At 42.5% G+C, this 20,131-nt stretch overlaps 2 protein-coding genes across 5 annotated transcripts in view; both read right to left on the bottom strand.

Moving 5' to 3' along the window:
- Positions 1 to 144: 144 nt before the first annotated feature.
- On the bottom strand, positions 145 to 11,201 carry ap3m2 (adaptor related protein complex 3 subunit mu 2). Its single transcript, XM_042422397.1, has 9 exons — positions 11,081 to 11,201; positions 8,893 to 9,170; positions 8,512 to 8,683; positions 7,051 to 7,188; positions 6,813 to 6,898; positions 6,254 to 6,387; positions 5,797 to 6,004; positions 5,403 to 5,547; positions 145 to 2,003 (listed from the first exon to the last, which is right to left on the bottom strand). Exons 2-9 carry the CDS (start codon positions 9,163 to 9,165, stop codon positions 1,903 to 1,905), a joined length of 1,257 nt encoding a protein of 418 aa, XP_042278331.1. The 5' UTR covers positions 9,166 to 9,170; positions 11,081 to 11,201; the 3' UTR covers positions 145 to 1,902.
- A 3,120-nt stretch (positions 11,202 to 14,321) lies between these two features.
- The window catches only part of kat6a (K(lysine) acetyltransferase 6A), a 35,346-nt gene continuing 29,536 nt past the window's right edge, over positions 14,322 to 20,131 (bottom strand). For all 4 annotated transcript variants that reach the window (XM_042420726.1, XM_042420723.1, XM_042420725.1 and 1 more), the window contains exon 17: positions 14,322 to 20,087. In XM_042420726.1, the coding sequence (XP_042276660.1) occupies positions 16,714 to 20,087 (3,374 nt within the window). In that variant the 3' untranslated portion in view covers positions 14,322 to 16,713. The remainder of the gene's footprint in view (positions 20,088 to 20,131) is intronic.

Below are 20,131 nucleotides of genomic sequence, written 5' to 3'. Positions count from 1 at the left end.
AGCTTCAAAATCCGTTTAAATAGTCTTTGGCCTCGACTCAGACTTTGAAACTGACAGATATAATCATTTCCAAAGAATCTTATGATTAGTAACATAATATTTCAATTCACAGTGGAATACCTGTTCAGTAATTAGTGTTATCACTCGGTTATAACACATCAAATCTTTATTTTTTACACCATTAGAACACTCCATTGGAGGCTGTTTAACAAACACAAACAAAATGCTGTAAACACAAAATGCAAACCTTCTGTTTTGTCCTCTGAGGTACCTTCTTCTGGCCATTACACCACATTACAGTTTCACATCTTTCTTTTCTTCCCCACATTCTATTCATAACAACCACGAGCCTCTATGGCAACTGTAGGCCTGAGTATGATGGTGGGCTGATTTCAGCAGAGACCCAGAGACATGTATGTATCACATTAGCTTTCCAGCTCAGTTGCCATGGTGACATTCATAATGTTATGTTTACATGATGTATGCAAATAGATATTAAGATGTATGTTACGCAGTTTCTCTGCCTGTTGTGAAGTGTTGTGATGAACCGAGCAAATCATTTGGATCAGTGTTAAGTAACACACTGACGCAGGAGCAAAATATATTTATGGCCACATGTTTCTGTATGATGAAAACAAAACCTGCTAAGGATTGCCCATATAATATGGTTAAATGACAACCTTACGTAGAGTTAAAGCTTTCAAAAATGTAATGAGAGTACACAGGACTGGGAAACAGTGTAGAGAAGACATTACACTTCAGCAATATCAAATAATCTATTTTGTTTAATAAATAATAATTTAAGTTGACTAAAAAGGCAAATGTGTACTTGAAACTCTTCCCAGAAACTTTCATGGTAATAAATAGCCTGCACAGCTTCTGTAACTCTACACCTGTCTCACTTGCATGTAGATGTTAGTACCAGCAGATGTGAAAGTGCATGATTGAGGACGGCTTCAGTGTCACATTCTCAAATGTCAGTGTGCTGACTCCAGTGCTGCAGACAAAAACTGATTGCAATGAGAAAAGAGGAGCACAAGAATAGAACGGACTGGAATGCAAACAGAAAACACATAAACGCTGGAGAAGAGAATCTAAACAGGAGAGGAAAAAGGAGGATAAAAAAAAATGCAGTGAGTTATTCTATGTTCCTTTTCTGGACTTTAGTTTCAGTTTGGTGCATCAATTACATCTTGCAGAGCTCCTTTGATGTGTGAAAACACTGAATTTCTTTCATACTATACAGCTCATGCTATCACAATTTATTATAGGGGGAACTCTACTTTGATAGAATATTGGTCCGATATCTCTTGTTTGGAGTGTAAATAACAGTCACCAGCACATATCTATCAAGACAAACATACCACAGATGATAAAATACTGCTTGGAAAGGTGGTGGACAAATCAGTTTCAAAGCTTACACCTAAAGATGAAACAGTACAGCATCAGACTGTGGCCTGTTGGTTTGTATGCCTGAATGTGATGGAGCCTCAAAGATTTCAAATTGGCATGAATTTCTCTGGTAGCTGCTGGGCTTAAATTATCTGTAAAGATGCTGTTAATGCTGTATATCATTGGAAATACTGCATGTACATATATGAGCAATATTGGGCTCGGGTGGGTTTGTTCCAGGTTTAGCTTGGACAGATATGGACATGTTCTTGGTTCAAACTCTGCACTTAGTCAAAGCTGTAACCTGTTTACTGGATATTTGATGCTGTTACTTCAACTGAGGTTTCTATGTGCAATGGTCCGTTCTTAACTGCTACAAGGAGCCTTGCAATTTGTGTAGGTCAATCCTTAAATGCATATACACAGGGAATGTACCAACTCCCCTTCACCCCGTCTCATCACCCCTCAGTCTCATGGTGGCTTGGTCCGGTTGTCACAGAGCAGTAGTCTTTATGTCCGGACCTGGAACTTGCCAGCCTTGGTCATGTACTTGATGCCTTTGAAAGGTTTATACTTCTCACCGTACATGTCCAGCCGGTTCACCTTCAGCCCTGTTGAAGGACACAATTACCGATAATTTATCAATACACACAATCTGATTTGAACAAGCACGAGAATCAAAAATCTGACTTGAATGTTTGAGGATTGTTGGTGAATCACAGTCTGGGTTTAAGGACCTTCCAGAAATATTTGGTTAGTTACATAAGGTTTCTACACCACCTCACTCAATATCACCTGTCAGTGCTAATCACAGCCCAGTCTGTGCCTCTCATGTACAACTATTTCATTCAAGCCACAGTGTTAAGCATCTGATTTTCCTAAAAGTGTTGACCTGTCGACCTTTCAAAGGTATTTCCAGAATCCTCAAAGATTCTAATAATCCGGATGCATGATCTTTTTGTGTGTGTGTGTGTTTCCTAAGTTGTGCCTCTACCAAACAAAGATGGTAGCCAGAAATGACACATAGTATCTCCTTAATAAATCTGTACAATGTGAACCAAAGAAATATAATAATATCAGTTATATTAGTATAACTATTGATATTTCTTTCCTTTATTTTATATTTTCATAGAAAAGTTTTACAAAAACAGAACATTCAGGCTGCTTGGACAGGAAATACAGAGAAAGGGATTTAAGAGCTTTTTTTATCTTGCAGACAAAATTTTTGTGCTTTAACTAACTCAAATGTAATGAGACGCACAAACTGGGCCTGATCGATTCGTCGTCCAAAGTTGTGTTTTAAAAAAAACAACAAAAAACAAAAAACGGAAATCCACATGCTTCTCCTGTTTTCGTCTTTAAATCAGCAGTTGGAATAGAAATTAAACCAAAACTTTTATTGTTATATCTACATTATCTGCCTCTACTGCATCTCTACAAAAACATTGTCATTGGCTGTGCTTGCTATTGGATGGATGGATTTGTGAAAAAAATCAGAGGGGGGATGTTTTTGAAACTTTTTTATTCATGAAAATAAATCACAACCACAGTGGGCCCATATAGACTACGGAGCCTATTGGGCCATTTCTTGCAGCTGTTACAGTAACATTTATAACATAATTACAAACTTTAATAAACGTGGGTCGCGCCACTTGGCCAGATGTATCAATACACTTAGGGCCCTAATTTAACTGCACAAGTGCAACAACAAGCACTTGTGGGTGTCTCCATGCGCACCTGCTATTTTAGTTCATGTATGTGCAACAACGCAAAGTGCAAAAAGGCTGGATGAAGGAGAATATAGATCGGGTGTGGTTATAAAATACTCTCTCAGCCATTCACATCTCTGCTCTCATAGCTCTGAAACAGCTGATCCAATCACAGTGAAACGTGATAACGACAGCTCAACAAACAGAAAGCTTTTCTTCAGGAAATGTGTGGATGGTTCAGAGTGTCAATGAACACATGAACACGAACAAACACACATCACCACGAATCTGAAGCTAAAGATAGATGTATAGGTTTTTTCACAAGTTAATTAGCCTAATATTATATATATATATATATATATATATATATAATGATAGAAATAAAAAAGAAAAAAAAAAGAAATTAATTTGGTGAAACCATTTATGTGATTACATCAGACAGACGCTATTTTAGCCATATTTCTGATGCGTCTTACTTCGTAAATGGTCTCATAGTTCAGTAATTAATGTTATACAACAGTGTTTACACTGCAATGTGTTTCAAGAATAAAATGAGACACTACTTTTGCTAAAAAGAAAGTTGGAAAAGAGGCTGCATATCAAGTTCTAACTGACCAGTCTGATGTGTGTAGAGGTGTGTGTGGTTATTCTGTAGCAGCCTGATACACTCTGGCGCAGCACTTCTCTAATCAGAGTCAACTATCAACATATCAGTCCTGCTGCCTTCAGATGCTGCAGGGATTTAATGAACTGAGGGAGAAGCAGTATACAGTATAAACAGCTGTGGTCAGCAGACACAGTAAGAATCACACACATTCATTTATAAATCAATGCAGACTGATTTACTGACTTTCCACATTTAACGTTTTTTTTTCTGTGCTGATTTTGGTTGGAAAGTGTTTCATTGAAATAAATTATTTATGATTTAGCATTACTCCATTATTGTAGCATGTTTGCGGCAAGTATTTAGTTTGATCCTGTTCATAGAAACAGATGTGAACCTCTGTTTTCAGGGCAACATCTAGGACCAAATTTCAACCAAAATATGACAACTGTCTTTGCACTGCTTCATTTGAATGAACCTCCCACCTGTACACCATGCTCTCTGCGCTGGTCACCAAAATACCACACAGATGCACACAGCAAGTTTCAATGTCAGGAAAATACCAAACAGTCAGAGGGCTGCTTGCACTGGTCGTTGCACCTCCACGAAAATACGACCCCTCTTTTACCCACATCTCTGCAAATCTCTGAGCAGGGAAGGAGGCAACCCCTGCTCCATTTACGGCATCATCACATAGCCTAGGCACAATGTCTTCTCTATTATCACACGAGCACTGACAGCGAATTTCTGATTTTATTGTTGTATGCGATATAGACTATTCTGACATTGCAGCAGTTTACTTAGATTTTTTTTAAATAGCCTATTTTAACTGAAGCAGCATAAATCACTGTGAGGAGGATAACAATAACTCAGCAGAAGCAGGGATATACAGAAAGGTGAGTCAGTCTGTCAGTGTCTCTAAGGGTCCTAGTTTCTATCTATCTATCTAGGCTATAGCACGCACAGCCAATGACAATGTGTTTGTAGAGATGTGGTAGGGGCAGATCATATAGATATAACAATAAAAGCCAAAAAACAAGTGGTTTTGTAAGTGTCTGATGGATTGTATATTTGTTTATCCTGTTATCAAACAAGTTGAACACAGCTTTGGACAGTGGGTACACAGACCCATTAGATCCAGAAGATCCTGTATAACTGCATGCTACACAATGTTACTGCTAACTAAGCCACATTTTTCTAAAGTTGAAGATCATCATCAACAGCAAATGGTATAATAATATATGTAAAATGCAATCTACAAGTCAACAATCTAAAAAGTACAATTATGTTTATCAAAATGTAGCAATTCTACCACAGAATATCCTGAAATTATCTCTCTGATGTCATGTGAGGATGTGAGTTATGGCATTTGGCGCCATCTAATGGCTGATGTGTTGCTGTGCTGACACAATGAGACTGTCAGGTGGTTATCAGCTGAGCAGGCTACGTGATGAAAGCTGCTGTTATGTGTGGAGGTTGAGGTCGAATTAAAAAGAGGAAATGGCATATATTAGTTAATGATAGAAGATGACCCGAGGTCTAAGCAGGAACGCACACCAGCTGCAGTTTGACAGAATTTAAACCACTAAAACTGTTCTTTAAGAAAGAACCTTGTGAGGTTAAGTGGTGATGATGTGGTGTGTTTGTGTGTGTGTGTGTGTGTGTGTGTGTGTATGTGTGTTTGTGTGTGTGTGTACCTGAGATGGCCATCTGTTGGATCTTGAACTGGATGTTGATGGTGGGGTTCTCGTCAGGTTTGGAAGCCCCGGCTTGCAGACTCATGGTGCCTTTCAGACTGGGAAGCTTCTGGGGGTTGATCTTCCCAACATCCCATGACAACAACTGGCCAAAACACACATCACATCAAAATGCAAATGTGAGATCATTACCAGTTGGGAAAAATGTCACACCTTATATTACACTATGGCATCCTGAATAAAAGCAAGCTCCTACGGGAGATTGGTGTCAGTTTGGAGTCCTGCAGCTTCTGTGTAATAAAGCTTACCTCTGACCATCACTTTTTATTCTTATATTTATGTATTCCTCCCTTCTTTTAGGCGCACAGACACACACAGACACATTTTTAAGTACCTTTGTGACTGGGTCAAAGGTGTATGTTCCCTGGGAGGGGTTGAGGTTGGCGTTGAGCACTCCCCGGGGCAGCTGGCTGCTGACCAGGACTGACTCCACAGCCTTGCCCATGGTCTGTTTAGGGCCCAGGGTCAAGTCAAAACGTCCCTGGGAGCTTCCCTCACGGAAGGTGATGTTGTGCTTGACGTACACTGGGATAGCTACCAGGCTAGAGAAGAAGCAGGACAATACACAACCTGAGTCAGAGTCATACAAGCCACTGGACTTAGCTGAGGATGTTTTTCATGATTCTGTTTTCTCCCACAGGAACATCACCACAGAACAAATCTTTCACACAGTACAGATATGTTGGCAACTACTGTACAGAGGACACAATTTAACATAATGAAGGCTGTTTCATCTTTATGTGGCTTTGTCACAGTGTGACATGAACAGAGCTAGAATGAAAAATACTTACTTCTGAGAGCTGACGTGATACGAGAGCAACCGGAAGTTTCCATCAGGGGGGATGAAAGAGAGGATCCGCTCAGCCTCCCAGCGCTTGAACCGAACACACGGGTGGAAGCTGACATCATCCAGCAGCCGTGGATTCTGGGAGAGGGAGGAAAATGGAAAATTTGGTTGGGGGGTGAGTAAAACAAAATGTGCTTACTCATCACGCCGTTGCTCTTTGTGTTACCAGCTCTTTAAACTATTTTATTAAATATTATACATATATATATATTTATTAGAGTTATGACACTGATAGAAAAAAAACTTTTTTTGAGTTTCTCCGTTCAAGTGATATCTGAGCACAGTGGATAAAATGATTTCAATCAAGTCTCATAAACATAATTCTTAAGCTTCTCTATATAAAATGGTTTTGTTAACTCTAGGTTAGGGTTTTGGGTTAGGCTGACTTGTAATCATGTATATACAATTTGCTAATGTTCTGTACTAGATTGATAATGTAGTTCCATTGAGAGCTTAAATCCACAAGATGCTTTAAAGTGTTGAAAAACAGTCTGTAACCTTACCATAAATGACAGAGTGAGGTCGGGCATGCCGGTCAGTTTTACACAGGCATCAATAACTCCTTGGATTTCTGCTGTAATAGTGGAGCCTGAGGAGAACCAACAAGGGTTTCACCAAAATTAATTTTTGAGGTAGATGCTGTTATTTTTGGAGTAAAATTGATATTTTATGCTGACTTTCAATTTCTAACAAAGTCAGACTGCCTATGTCTAAATAATGAGTGCAGACTAAGAACAGTACCTGATTTATCAATGATAGCATCGATCTCCTCCACCACATCAAAATAGGCTTCATTGTTGGTGTATTTGACTCCAGTGCGTCGCCATGGCACCACTGACAGCTGGCCTGTAGGCAGCTGTTCGCCCACGTTGGTGCTGCCTGGTACAGACATGAGCCAAATGGAATGAGATTTGTCTCTAAAGTATATACACAGTGCATCATATTGACAACGGGCAATGTAAAATTGATAAATCAAGAATACTCTTTCCCAACAAGTGACATTATAATTAACTAATTTTGCATATAAAAGGCTGATGCAAACCTAAAAGCTTGAAACCTCAACACCATAACCACAGCATGGCATAAATAAAAGCATAACTGAAAGCTGGAGTGCAGGACTTTTGTCTCCCCCTTCTGGCAGTGAGAGTAAAGGGGAGCGCTCGGCTATGATTGCCTGAGTACAAAGACGTTACTAGGACGAGGGGAGGACATTTCTCTTTGTTTGATAATGTTGAAAGTAAAGTTAGACTTTTCTGTTGGCTTCCCAACTCATTTTAAAAAAGATGAGAGAAAAAGAGAGGGGGAGAGAGAGAGAGAGCTGAGAGCACCAGCTTGTGAGCTAGAGAGTGAATGAAGAGAGGGAATAGTGGTAACGAGAAAGTCGGTGAATCAGATCAATTAAATGTTATTTTGTGATTGTTTCACAGCGGTTACATTCAAGAGCACAAACACAACCGCACGCTCTACACACCTCCGCTCAACCCTGCAGTGGTGCACCACAACGCCTGATTTGGTCTGAATACTGCCAGACACAGGCATGCAGCATGTTCTCAAGCACACCCCAAATGACAGGCACACAGAGAGAGCCGGTTAAAACAGATATGTTTTGACGGTCCACCGGTCCAAAAATTTATTTTTTGACAGTCCACTGATACACTTTTTGACGGTCCCAGTATGCCGGATGGTCAGTCAAACTGTTGCAGCTGTAAAACGGTAGATGAATTAATGTGAGCGTCATACAACCCCCATAAAATGACTCGTTTGATTATCAGAATTTGATCCATTTAGTCTCATAACATTTGGAAAGTCTAGAAGAGCCACACAATTAACGGCCAGAGCAGGAACGTCACCCCCAACATGAGATTTAAAAACTGTGCATACTGTGATTTATCTGGCGCTGATAGGTTTAATCAGCATTGTGTGAACTCGTTTGGCAAGGGCTTGAATGTAACAGACATTCATTTATATGTTAAAGTTCCACACTGCAGGTTTAATTTGGTAACTGTTCAATCTTTAGTGACTGAAGTGTTAATGGCTCCCGTCATGTTTTACGCACAAATAACCTTGACTTATGTGTCCAACACATTGTGATGGATTGTATCTAATATCATTATCATGGCCTGACAACATTTTCTAAACATCTAATGCCTAATAAATAGCCAAAGTGTCTGATGTATTTTGAAACATGTCAGTGTATTGTACCTGTGATGGTGTTGACCATTGTGCGAAGGATGGTGGGGGGCTTGATGAGCTCTTTGAGGATGTTGGACTCTGTGGCCAGGGGAAAGCCGTTGTCCAGCATTTCCTCCAATAGTTCATAGACCACTACAACATTGTCCTTGATGGCAGCCTCTGTACACACCCCAAAATAGTCCTGATAACAAAGAACACAAGCAGTATAAGCACGTCGTAAATCAGACACAAGTCTCAAAAAGAGGGACTGAGAAGGGAACAAGGAAGAAAACCAAGACGAGAACAGAGGATGTACACTCAAACCAGAGACCACAGCATTAACATTTCATCAATCTGACAGTGGGCTGTGAAAATGCAAGGAAGCAAGTATATGAGAAGACATAGGAGGACCTGGAATGTGTCGACGACTCTGTGCAGAAACTCGATGACAAAGAGCGGCGGCACCTCGCTCTGGATGACAGCCACAAAGTAGATGCGGTGCCTGAGCACACTGATAAGGTAGTGGTGTGGCGTGGGGATCACTGGTGGGACGTTCTCCGGCTCGGTGGCACGCTCCTGGGCCTCGAAGAAGTAGTCACACACAGAGCGGCTGACCACACTCTTCCAGTGCTTCTCCAGGAAAATGTCCCCTGAGGCGTTAACTAGGAACAAGCTGTGGATCATTTTGGCTAAAGGCAAAAGATAAAAAGAGAAAACCAACGCATTTAAATTTAGAGGTTTTGGATTTTTAATCAACTATAAGAAAGGTTGATTCAATTCAAATTGTACCTGCACATATGACACAATAATATGTAATTACTTGATGTTTCAAGCAAAAAAACTTGATGCAATCACTTTTTTTCTGTGTTCACTGCTATTATGAGACGTAAACAACAATTCATTGAATATAACTGAATATATACTAAATGTTTAGTTTCTAATTACGAATCAAGAATACAGTAATTACTGACTTGTTGCCTGAATTGTACACAATGTGTGGAAGGTAATAATTCAATGAATGAATGAATGAACTCCAACTCAACTTGGCCTCACCTTTATGAAGTGTTAGAACAAAAAGCCTCCAATAACTCCATACTATGCTACTCTATCTATGTCTACTAGTGGGCTGTTGAACAGACCGCCCCCTCTCCCCTCACATGACACATTTCTTGGTGGATAAAAGACAGTTTCACGCTCTGGATAATTCACAAAGACTGGTCATACAATGTGCATACCTCTGTATTAGAGAATGCGGTTGAACATCTTAACTATGTGTATCTTAATCATATAGATACAATGTAAATGCGCAGTTTTTTTTAATAATGTGCCAAAGAGCAAAGCAATAATTGCTGCAGCCTTGTATTTCTTTTCCTCCACAAGTCTATACGTGAAGCTAATGTTCCACATGCTTTCTCAGTCTGAATCCTCCTTGCCCATTAAACACAGACGCCATTCACAATCAAAAATCTAGTTTACAATATGAAATAAAACAACAATATGTACAAACATGTGAAGAAATGGCTCAGATGAAACACTCATTATTGTGTGTCTACGTAAATGTGTCAACATAAAACTCATATTTATCTAAGTGGTGTTTGGCCTACACATCATTATTAAAGTCCTCCACTTTAAGATGTTTTCTTCCTACAGTTGAATGTTTGAGCTTCTCTGTGCAGAATGATGTATGTGCAGAGTTTGTTTTCACATTCATCTGCTGAAAGTGGAAAGTTTCTCTGTGCTCATTGAAAATCCAATTTATAAGTGCTGGACCTACAAGCATGATTTGTGACATCACATATAGTTTGGAAGCCAATCCAAACTAAAAGTCTAATATTCAACCTAGTGTGATGTGGAAACTTGAAGCCTCCAGTGCACAAACACTGAGAATGAACTTTACAGTGAAGTAGGAGACATCTTGTGTCCTGCTGTTAAACTTTTGAAATTAAATATATTTACATATTTATAGATACTGGATTTTTTTAATGAGGAAGAAGGAAGATATGTAATTTCAAGGGAGATAGTTTAACTTTTGTTTTTGCGGAAAAACCATATCAGACACAAATTATTATTCAAAGGAGAATATTTTATATACAAAATTTCTGGAGGGAATCTTTAAATGGTGACGAGGAATAGTTGTGGTGGTGGACATTTGTGCTACTCTGAGCAACAACTCAACAGGCAATATTACTTCAGTCCTCTTTAGCTAACTTGCGGTGGCTGAGAAAGATGACACCGGAATATTCATTAAATATGCGGCAAAGCTATCGAGTTCGGCCTGGATATAACGACTACAACTCAAAGCTACGGGACCCTGCGGGAACTGCAGCTACACATAATTATTACCGTGTTAACACGTTTTATGTTAACCAACTTGCTAGTAGCTAGCTATATCGCATAGCAGTTGAAGGCCTCCATCTCCATAAAGTGCAATAAAAAGATGCTACATCAGTCCATCCTGCTGCCTCTCAGTCTCATGACAGAGGAAAAGCCGTGTCACCCGGTGCAGGAATGAAGATACATACAAAATAACGATGTTTTTTTCTTATTAAAACCTACTTTTTGTCATATAAGAGACAGTTATAAGTTAAAACGGACTCACCGAAGACAAATGTTGCGTTTTCGTCTCGCCTTTTCACCCTTTTTCCCCAATGAAAGATTAAGCAGCCGTCGCTCCTTCCCGTTAGGTGGATCAGATCCTGATGTGAGAAGGCACAGATGAGTAGAGCCGACCAATCAGAAGCCGAGAAAACAGACAAACCCCGCCTACTCAGTAGAGTCATAGGTTAACAATAGGGAAGCTGGTGCTCGTGACTTCGCTGTGATTGGAGCAGGGAGGCAGAGCTTCAGTAAACACCAGTAAAAACTGTCCGATGATTGGCCTAAGGGGCTAGCTGGTCTGACATTTTGTTTCTAGTATCAGATTTCATCTTGTGGGCTTCCTCTTCATTCACAGCAAACACACACAGGAGAGGTAATTTATATATGAGAGCAGTCTAATAGCAGTCTAAGCATTCAAAATCAGTTTGCAGCATACAATTCATTAGACTCCTCATTTTGTAATATAACACCAACTCTACTTTTAAAAAAAAAAAAAAAAATCTTTCCAAAAAAAGAAATTGTAATTAAATACCACAGGCAAACATGAAGATTGTACAAATATTCAGAGAGAGGCAACCGATACTGTGGATGAATCTGAAGATGTTGGCATCATACTTAAATATGATTAATAAAATTACATATGTGTAGCATTTTTCTTGTTAGCCACTTTAGTAACTGTTGTGTAAAAATAACAAAAGCACAGCACATAGATGCAAAATGCATGTAGGCTAATACCAAGAGAGAGAGGCTGCTGATGCTGTGGATCAATCTGAAGATGTTGGCATCAGAATCAGAATCTGTTTATTAGCCAAGTATCCAAGAATACCAGAATGTGTCTTGGCGTTTGCTCCCACAAACGCAACACAGAAGAATAAAAATATAACAAGAGTGAGGTAATAATGAAATAAACTATATATAATACTATATATAAAAAATCTATTCACGGAATGGAATAGTAATTGTTTTGAAATGGGATATAAAACTTGAAATGAAATTGACTGTACAAAGGAAATATGGACTCACTACAGACCAAGAAATGAAGTGTATGAAATATATGAAGTTGACAAATGCAAAACTTAAATGTGACATGTGCAATAGATAATAAAATTATGTAATGGTGGAGGTTGAATGCAATGTACAATGTTAAGTCCAGTTTGATGAAATACATGAAAGTGCAAGTGCAGGGATTAAACGAGGGATGTGAAATGTAAAGTCCAGTTTGATTACAGTAAGTACATCATACCTAAATATGAATAATAAAATTACATATGTGTAGCATTTTTCTTGCTAACCACTTTAGTAACTGTTGTGTAAAAATGACCAAATGTTATTTGGACCAAAAACAAAAGCACAATACAAAGATGCAAAATACATGTAGGCCTTCTATTCTTAAAAAAAAAAAAAGTGATTAAAAAACTGCAAAACCATTAACCAGTAGAGGCCTATTTCACTCACAAGCAGGTTATGTAAACTAGGTGCACAATGAATAACTTGTCTCAGAGTCTCTAAGGTCTGGGAGTAACCTTTTCAAGTGCAGTCCACACCCTTAAGACAAAGTTTCAACACATATGTAAACAATGAAGTCAGGAGAAATCTTACCCTCAGTGTCATCCGGTTAAACCCTTACAGTGAATGTTAGTGGAACAGAAAAAGGCAAGAGACATCAGACAGTTAATAGACGTATCCGTCTGGTATGATCATAGAGTTTCACGGTGCACTCTGGTGACTGGTTGTAAGTCTGAAAATGCTATGCACAATACAGTGTAGTGAAGCTGATTGTAGTGCTACTTATCAGCACAGGTTGTTAATATGCATATTGCTGATGTGACACAAAGAGGTCACTTTTAAATGCACTCACCCAGTCAGCATTTTTCCCTTTTACAGCAAGTTAAATTATACAAGATGGAAACATGAGACTGGGAGTCAGGGTCAGTGACTGAGCGATCATATGATGTTCTTTTTTTGTTTTCACAATGTATTTTAGGTGAAATGTTTAGAGGATTCAGTATGGTGGTTCAATTAAGAGGTGTTCACCAACTGTACTGACATCAGTGAATGGATGACTGGGTTTCACATTGCGTAGGTTAGATAAATGTGACTCTTGTGGGAGTTTGAGATATTACACTGAAACAAGTCCCTTTCATTCACAATCCAGCAAAACGGAAGGTGGTAAAGTCTGCAGATTTGGATTTTGTTGAAGATGATTTTGACAGATTTTGACATGACTTGCTCATGTACTGCAGTGACATGTAGTGACTGCATGTGATGCCTGAAAGTTCAATATCAATGTGTGGTGAATATGGAGTAAAACTCAATCAATTCATTCATAGTGGTATTAAGCCTTGTGGAAAAGACTTCCTTAAAATAAAACGGTTGGTTATCCCCTGATCTACTTACTACACATCAGAATGAGTGTCACCCAGAGAAAGCTTTTCATCAATACAGCAGCTCAGGTATGAGACATCCTCACTGTTAGTGAAGGAGCCTGAATTGTCCAGTGTAGTTTAATGCTTTTGAAGTGTGTATGGTGATTTGGACTATGCATTCGCACCAACTGGCATTATTTATCTTCTCTTTTAGGCTATGTTGTTGCAATTAGTCCTGAACTTAGGTTGCAACATTGGCATGTTGTACTGAACATTATGTGAAATATTTGGAGTATAATTAAGACTAGTTGACAATTAAAACATCAAAGAGGTTTTACAGTGATTTAGAATTGCACTTTCATAAAGTGCAATTCTAAATCACAAGTCTCACAAGAGACAGATTCTAAGAAACGGGATTCAACATCAAAATGGCAGAAGCCAAGATATGATTTTGAGTGCCTAGCATGGATGAAGCTCCAAAAAATACAGATCCTACATTTCCCATAATGCAACCAGTAGCATATTTTCTTGAGTCCTTCCTTAACTGTCTTTTGAATTCCCCATTTCCAGGTTGCAGACAGGCTTTCTGTAATAAATCTGTATTCTCCAAGCCCAAGCAGAGATAACCCTGATGACATCATCATGACATAATTTCTTAAGACTCCCTGTGACTAGTAAACTGATTTATGTGTGTAAAAATGAGTTTTCCAATAAGATAATGGAAGAAGGCTCTTTCAGGTGGGTAAATGTGCACAGTTTTGAACAATAAATGTCCCTTTACAGTAAATCTTGAGGGAGTGGACTGAGTTGATAACTACAACAATTTAAATGTAGAACTGAATCAGATGCAACTTTAAAAAGCTCAAGTGAAACATGAATGGCTCAACATAATTTATTTTCATTTTATGTTAAAATGTACAGAGTTCTTTGAAAGTACTTGCTAAGAAAAAAAAAACAAAAACAAACGAATAAATGGAAATACATACAGGGACAGAGTAGAGAGTTGAGGCCGCTGAGCGCAAATCAACCTTCACTGTGTGCCCAGCTGTCACTCCTCTCTTTATTTTGCGCTCTCTCTTAGCATACAACGCAACATGTACAATTACAAAGGATACAAAAAGGGAAGCGATATAAACAGACAGAAATATACTGAGCTCATTTTTACATGCCTCTTAAATGTAAGGAAGTCATCCTATACACACACAAGTAAAAAAAAAAGAAAAGAATGCCAAGTGACCTTTAGATATTTGTAGTCCTTTTGTTTAAAATAGCATTAATATACTACACAAAGATAGAAAAACTCTAGAGATGAGATGGAATGGAGAGGTTAAAGGCATCTTAAAGTCACTAAAAGTGAGTGGTAATTTTTTTAAATTTTGAATTTCTTAGTAATTATTACCCAAGAGGCGAGCTAAAAAATATGTATTGTTTTTTTTCCTGAAACAGAAGTGAAAAAAATGACAGTACCAATATCAATGTCAGAATTTCCTTTTATATTATAGAAAAAACATTTTCTCTACAATAGGTTTTCTAAAGTCCAAAAAGAGTCAGCTTGTGTCATAAAAGAAAGCTGCCCAGTCTGATAAAATTCAGAAAGAAACAAACAAAAAAATAAGTACAGAACAGAACAACACACACAAATAAAGTATGCAATGTCAGGTCTGTAAGAAAATGAAAACTCCTCTTTTGACTTTGAATACTGGTACATGGAGCAACCAGGTCAACTGTTTCACCTCTGCCATTTGAACGCCATGACCAACAGGACCTCAAACACTTCCTCACCTCCAACCCTGCTTCTATACGAGTGTGCCTCTATGTGAGGGCCAAACCATGCACTAGATCAGGCATTTAGGCACACCTTTTATAAAGGCTAACTGTCTACTGCCGTATTTCTAGCCAGTGTGAGTGCAGAATTTTGCAGAAAGGAAAAAATATACAGTTTTAACAAAATACACCATTCAAAAGCAGACTCCTCGACCTCTTTGGGTCATTAACACTTAAGGAGGAGTCAGCTAATAGTTATCCGACTTTCCTTAAAGCAGTTAAATGGCAATCCCACCATTTGTATCCTAAACTGCTAAAAAAGGCTGACATTGTACACTGTCAGTGGAGTGTGGACAAGAACAGCTGAATGTTGTACTTTCCTGAGCTAGCCACCAGTTGGCGACAGCTAGCCAGTGTGTGTCTGTGTGTCTGTGTGTCTGTGTGTCTGTGTGTGTGTGTGTGTGTGTGTGTGTGTGTGTGTGTGTGTGTGTGTGTGTGTGTGTGTGTGTGTGTGTGTGTGTGTGTGTGTGTGTGTGTGTGAGTGCTGCTGGATATTGGGAAGTACCAGAATATTTACATCCAAACGTTTCAGAGTGGTGGCAAACTGGAAAATAATGCTACTCATTTTATTCATGGACATATAAGACAGTAACACGCTCGTCTCCACTGTGTCTTTGCTGTGTTTTTGGTTTGACACCGTCCATCCGGGAAGACAGAGATTCTGGAAACGGCTCAACACCTTGAATACTGGAGGCCCCGCTCCTATGCTTTTCTGGAATTAGGTGAAAAGCTGTCTGATGTTGGGGTATTTCTGAGAGAGCAAGAGGGTGTTATCACCATTTCAGAATGCCACACATATAAAGACCAAAGCATATAAGAGGTCGGACTGCACACGAGTATTTCAAAACAATCAACAAAAACAGCAACAACAAAAATAAGGTTCAACATTAAGTTTAACAAAACAAAATGAGAGTCCGCCTACAATGTTTCATTGTCTCTTTTTTTCAAGGTAAGGCTTCCTATATCAATTAAAAGATTGTGTGCATGGTTGAATATAATCAGTTAACCACTGTTTTTTCATTCACAGTCTGACAAAGCAAGGTACTCCTGTATTGTCTTTCTCTGTGTATCTTCCTCGTTATCCTTGTCCTCCCCCACTCTCCTCCTGCACATCAAGAGGAAGAGGAGACTTTTGGGCTTGTCTACAGAGGACTGTGTAGGCCTGGCCTGAAGCTGCACGGGATGGCCGAGGTCCGTGTACACACCCCAACCCCGAATCTTTCCCGACTTGCTCCCAGCGGGGAAGGGACATGAGCCCAAAAACAAAAAGGGACAAAATGACAACATAGAAAAACAGGAAACCCAAAGACCCGCTCTGCCTCCAATCACCACCTCTCCCTGGTGCCTGCTGCGGCACTGGAGAGTGTGAATAGGAGTAATGGACATTTAGAGTACAGCGAGTATCATCTCTGGCACCATGTCTCCTTTTTTAGTTCCCTGCTGCTCATCTGCTCATGTAAGGTGACTGTTTTGGTACACCAGCATAGCTGTGATGGGAGGGACCAGTGTACATCATGTTGCCATGGTGATTGGGCTGCATAGGCTGCTGCGGGTAACCCTGCCCTCCCATCATGCCCATCTGCATCTGCATGGGGTACTGAGCTGGCTGATTCATGTAAGGGGGATTGCCGTGGTAACCACTGTTCATCATGGGTTGGGGCATTCGGTAGCCAGCTGACATGGCATTGAGCGGTGTCATGTTCATGGAATTGTATGGTGCCGGCGTTGGCATGAGGTTTGGCATCATACCACGCTGCACAGCCAAGGTGCGAGGTGTGCCCTGCATGGCCACAGCCCCTGAGCTGCGGCCATAGAGCTGCTGCTGGTGTGGGGCTGGAGCCAACTGCTGAGTGGCTTTGGACCGGATGGAAATATGGCCTTTGACTGTAGCCATCTGGCCCTGCAGTCGCTGCGTGTGCGGTGGGGGACCCAGACCAATGTTAGTGGTGGGCATGTTGCATTGCAGCTGCAGGGAGCCTAGGTTCATGGAGCCAGAGCTAAGGTTGGGAGGTGGGGTCATAGTGGGCTGGCCCTGAGGGAGGGGAGTGTGGGGTGAAGGGGCCAGCCCAGGGTTGGAGAGGGAAACACTGGTGGCATAGGAGGTGACGGAGGCTGAGTGAGAGTAGGGCATGGCATGGGGGTCCATGATGGTGTTGGTGAGCTGCTGGAGTTTGGCCAGGCTGAAGGTTGCGGAGGGCTGGGGGTAGCCCCCTGTGCCAAAGTCCTGACCCATGCGCTCATACAGGGTGCGGCCCCCTCCGCCGCCTCCACTCTCGGGGATCTCCATGATCATGGGTGTGGAGGCGAAGCCATTGCCCATGCTACACTGAGAAAGGGGCTGCTGCTGTTGCTGCGGTGGAGGTGGTGGAGCTGAGGGTGGAGGCTGGGAGTTGGGGGCCTGCTGCTGTTGAGGAGGCTGCTGTGGAACCTTTTTTTGGGACTGCTGCTGCTGCTGATTGGTGCTAGGAGGCCTCTCAATCACACCACAGCTCTGGGGAGACTTGATACCACAGCTGGGAGTGTTGGACGGTGGTGGGGGTGGTGGGGGTTGTGGCACAGCACTGCCTACATTACTGGCACCTGGTCCACTGTTGGGCCCCGGTCCTGTTTGCTGGATGAGGCTACAGCTGCCCATCCCTAGCTGGGATCCTCCTGTTCCTGTGGAAGATGTGAGGCTGGGGGCTGGCACGAAGGAGCAGCTGTTGGACTGGGAGGAGGAGGATGGGGTGGCCGAGCTGGAGGAAGAGGAGGCTGATGATGAGGAAGCTGTGGACGCTCCTGCCACTACAGCAGCTGACATTCCCCCTCCATTCCCCCCATTCCCTGTTCCATTGCCCCCTCCACCCATGGTGGAATCATAGCTGCTGGGGTTGTCGTAGTTCTCTGTAGTGCTCTCTATGCTGCCCAGGTCACTGAAGCCACTGTCCACCACCTGCTGCGAGTGGTCTGACACAGACGGCACGTCCATCATCGGAGATGTCTCCATGTTCTGCTGGGAGGGTGCTGACAGAGAACTGGGATGCTCTGGGGTGATCTGGGTGTACCCACCTCCAGCACCTCCACCACTTCCCCCTGCTCCAGTGGGGCCAGGTGTCCCTCCCCTCTGCCCTGCCGGTGTTGTGTCCATGATGCCCGAGGGCAAACCTGGGCTGTTCACTGATCGTACAGACTGACTGGGCAGGGGGGGCATTGGGGGATTAGGGAGGGGGCTGCTGTGTTGGGAGGCCCCACACTCCTCCACTAAGGCCAGGGCCTCCTCTTCTGTCTCCCCCGTGTGGCTGTAACTCTGCAGGGTCCGACAGGCAGCTAGGGTCTCCTCACAGTCCTGGTAAGCCCCATGGTGTGGGTGAGGTTCAGTCTCTTCGTCCTGGGCTTCTCCCTGTGTCAGGGACTGGACAGCCTGCACAGTCTCCAGGTCCAGCTCATTGGAGTGGTGATGGGGATGGTGTGGGTGATGGTGGCCCAGCTCCTCTTTGAAGTCAGAGTGCTGGTGAGGGTGGGAGTGTGAGTGTGTGTGCTGGGGTTCCATTAACAGCGTGACATCCTTGTCCTCCGGGTGCAGAGGCTGAAGCTCCATAGGTTCAGAGGGAACAGACATGGCCGTTACTGTTTCCACTGCCGCAGCTGCTGCAGCAGACTCCTCCTGCTCCCTGCGCCGCCTCTCTTCCTGCTGTGAGTCAGCTGAGGAGGGTCGACACTTTGCCTCCTGCACCTCCTCCTCAGCCTCCTCCTCCTCCTCTTCTTCCTCCTCCTGCTTGCTGACATAGTCCCGGGCCACGCTGTTCTCCATGTCTAAAAAAGCTTCTCCGCCTTGGGGTTCTTCTTTGACTGGAGGAGAGCTTGCACGGGAGGCAGGCTCCTCCTCCTCATCTTCATCATCATCCTCATCTTCAGACTCCTGACTTTTTCTTTTCTTACTGTTGTTGCTCTTTTCCTCTAAGTGTCCGTCACCTTCATCATCTGCATCGTGGTCCTCACTGCGCCTGCTTCCTGAACCTGGTGTTGCTGCTGCTCGTCTGCTGATACTACCACCACCGCTGCCCAAGCTACCGCATTCCTCTTCCTCCCTCTCCTCATCGTCATCGTCTTCTTCCCTGTCACCCATATCTGTGTCCTGAGGCCGGGACTGTGGGGCCCGGGGCCCTGAGGTGGAAGAGGAGGAAGAAGGGGACAGCAGGGGACGGGACGGTGGACGGCTGGGTTTGTCCTCCTCCCAGGTTCTTTCAGTCTCCTCCTCCTCATCCTCTTCCTCTTCCTCCTCTGGCTCAGAGGTGGGAGGTGGTTTGGGTGCAGGCTGGGGTGGCTGGCGGAGGGCAGGGTTCTTGGGCGGTCTCCCTCGCCTCTTGGGGACCTTCTGCTCTACAGGCTTAGGGAGATAGTCGTCTTCTTCATCAGAGTCTTTTTGTTTGTTGTCAGTGTTGGTTTTGCAGACTCGTTTGCTGTTACGGTCATCTGCTGAGAGCAGCTGAGGATCTTTGTCCAAATGTTGCTCCAACAGCCTTTGTCTTTCCTGCTCCTGCCTATCTGCCTCCTCTTGGGCCCGCTGCAGGTACCAGCTTCGAGGCTTGCGCCCAGGCTTCATCTTAATTTTGGGGGGCGGAGGATCCCCACTCTGGGCCTGGCTATCTGCGGCTGCTCGCTGGTTGGGCCCACTGCCAGGTGGTCTTCCAGGTCCTCGTTTCTTCCAGTGCAGTGGTTTACGACTCTTTCCCTTGGGCCAGCCTTTCTTCTTCTTGACTGGGACCTCAGGGTCGACCGCTAGGGTCTCTGAGGGAGCTGCTGGCAGTGCAGCCACAGGCTTCAGCACAGGAGTTAGCTCTGACAAGAGGCACAAGGATAAGAAAGTGTTACATAAAGCTACT

Source organism: Thunnus maccoyii, chromosome 9, assembly GCF_910596095.1.
Source record: "Thunnus maccoyii chromosome 9, fThuMac1.1, whole genome shotgun sequence".
In the NCBI taxonomy this organism is placed as follows: Eukaryota; Metazoa; Chordata; class Actinopteri; order Scombriformes; family Scombridae; genus Thunnus; species Thunnus maccoyii.
The sequence above is the reverse complement of the archived record's forward strand: the minus strand, read 5'-3'. Positions and strand labels throughout refer to the sequence as shown.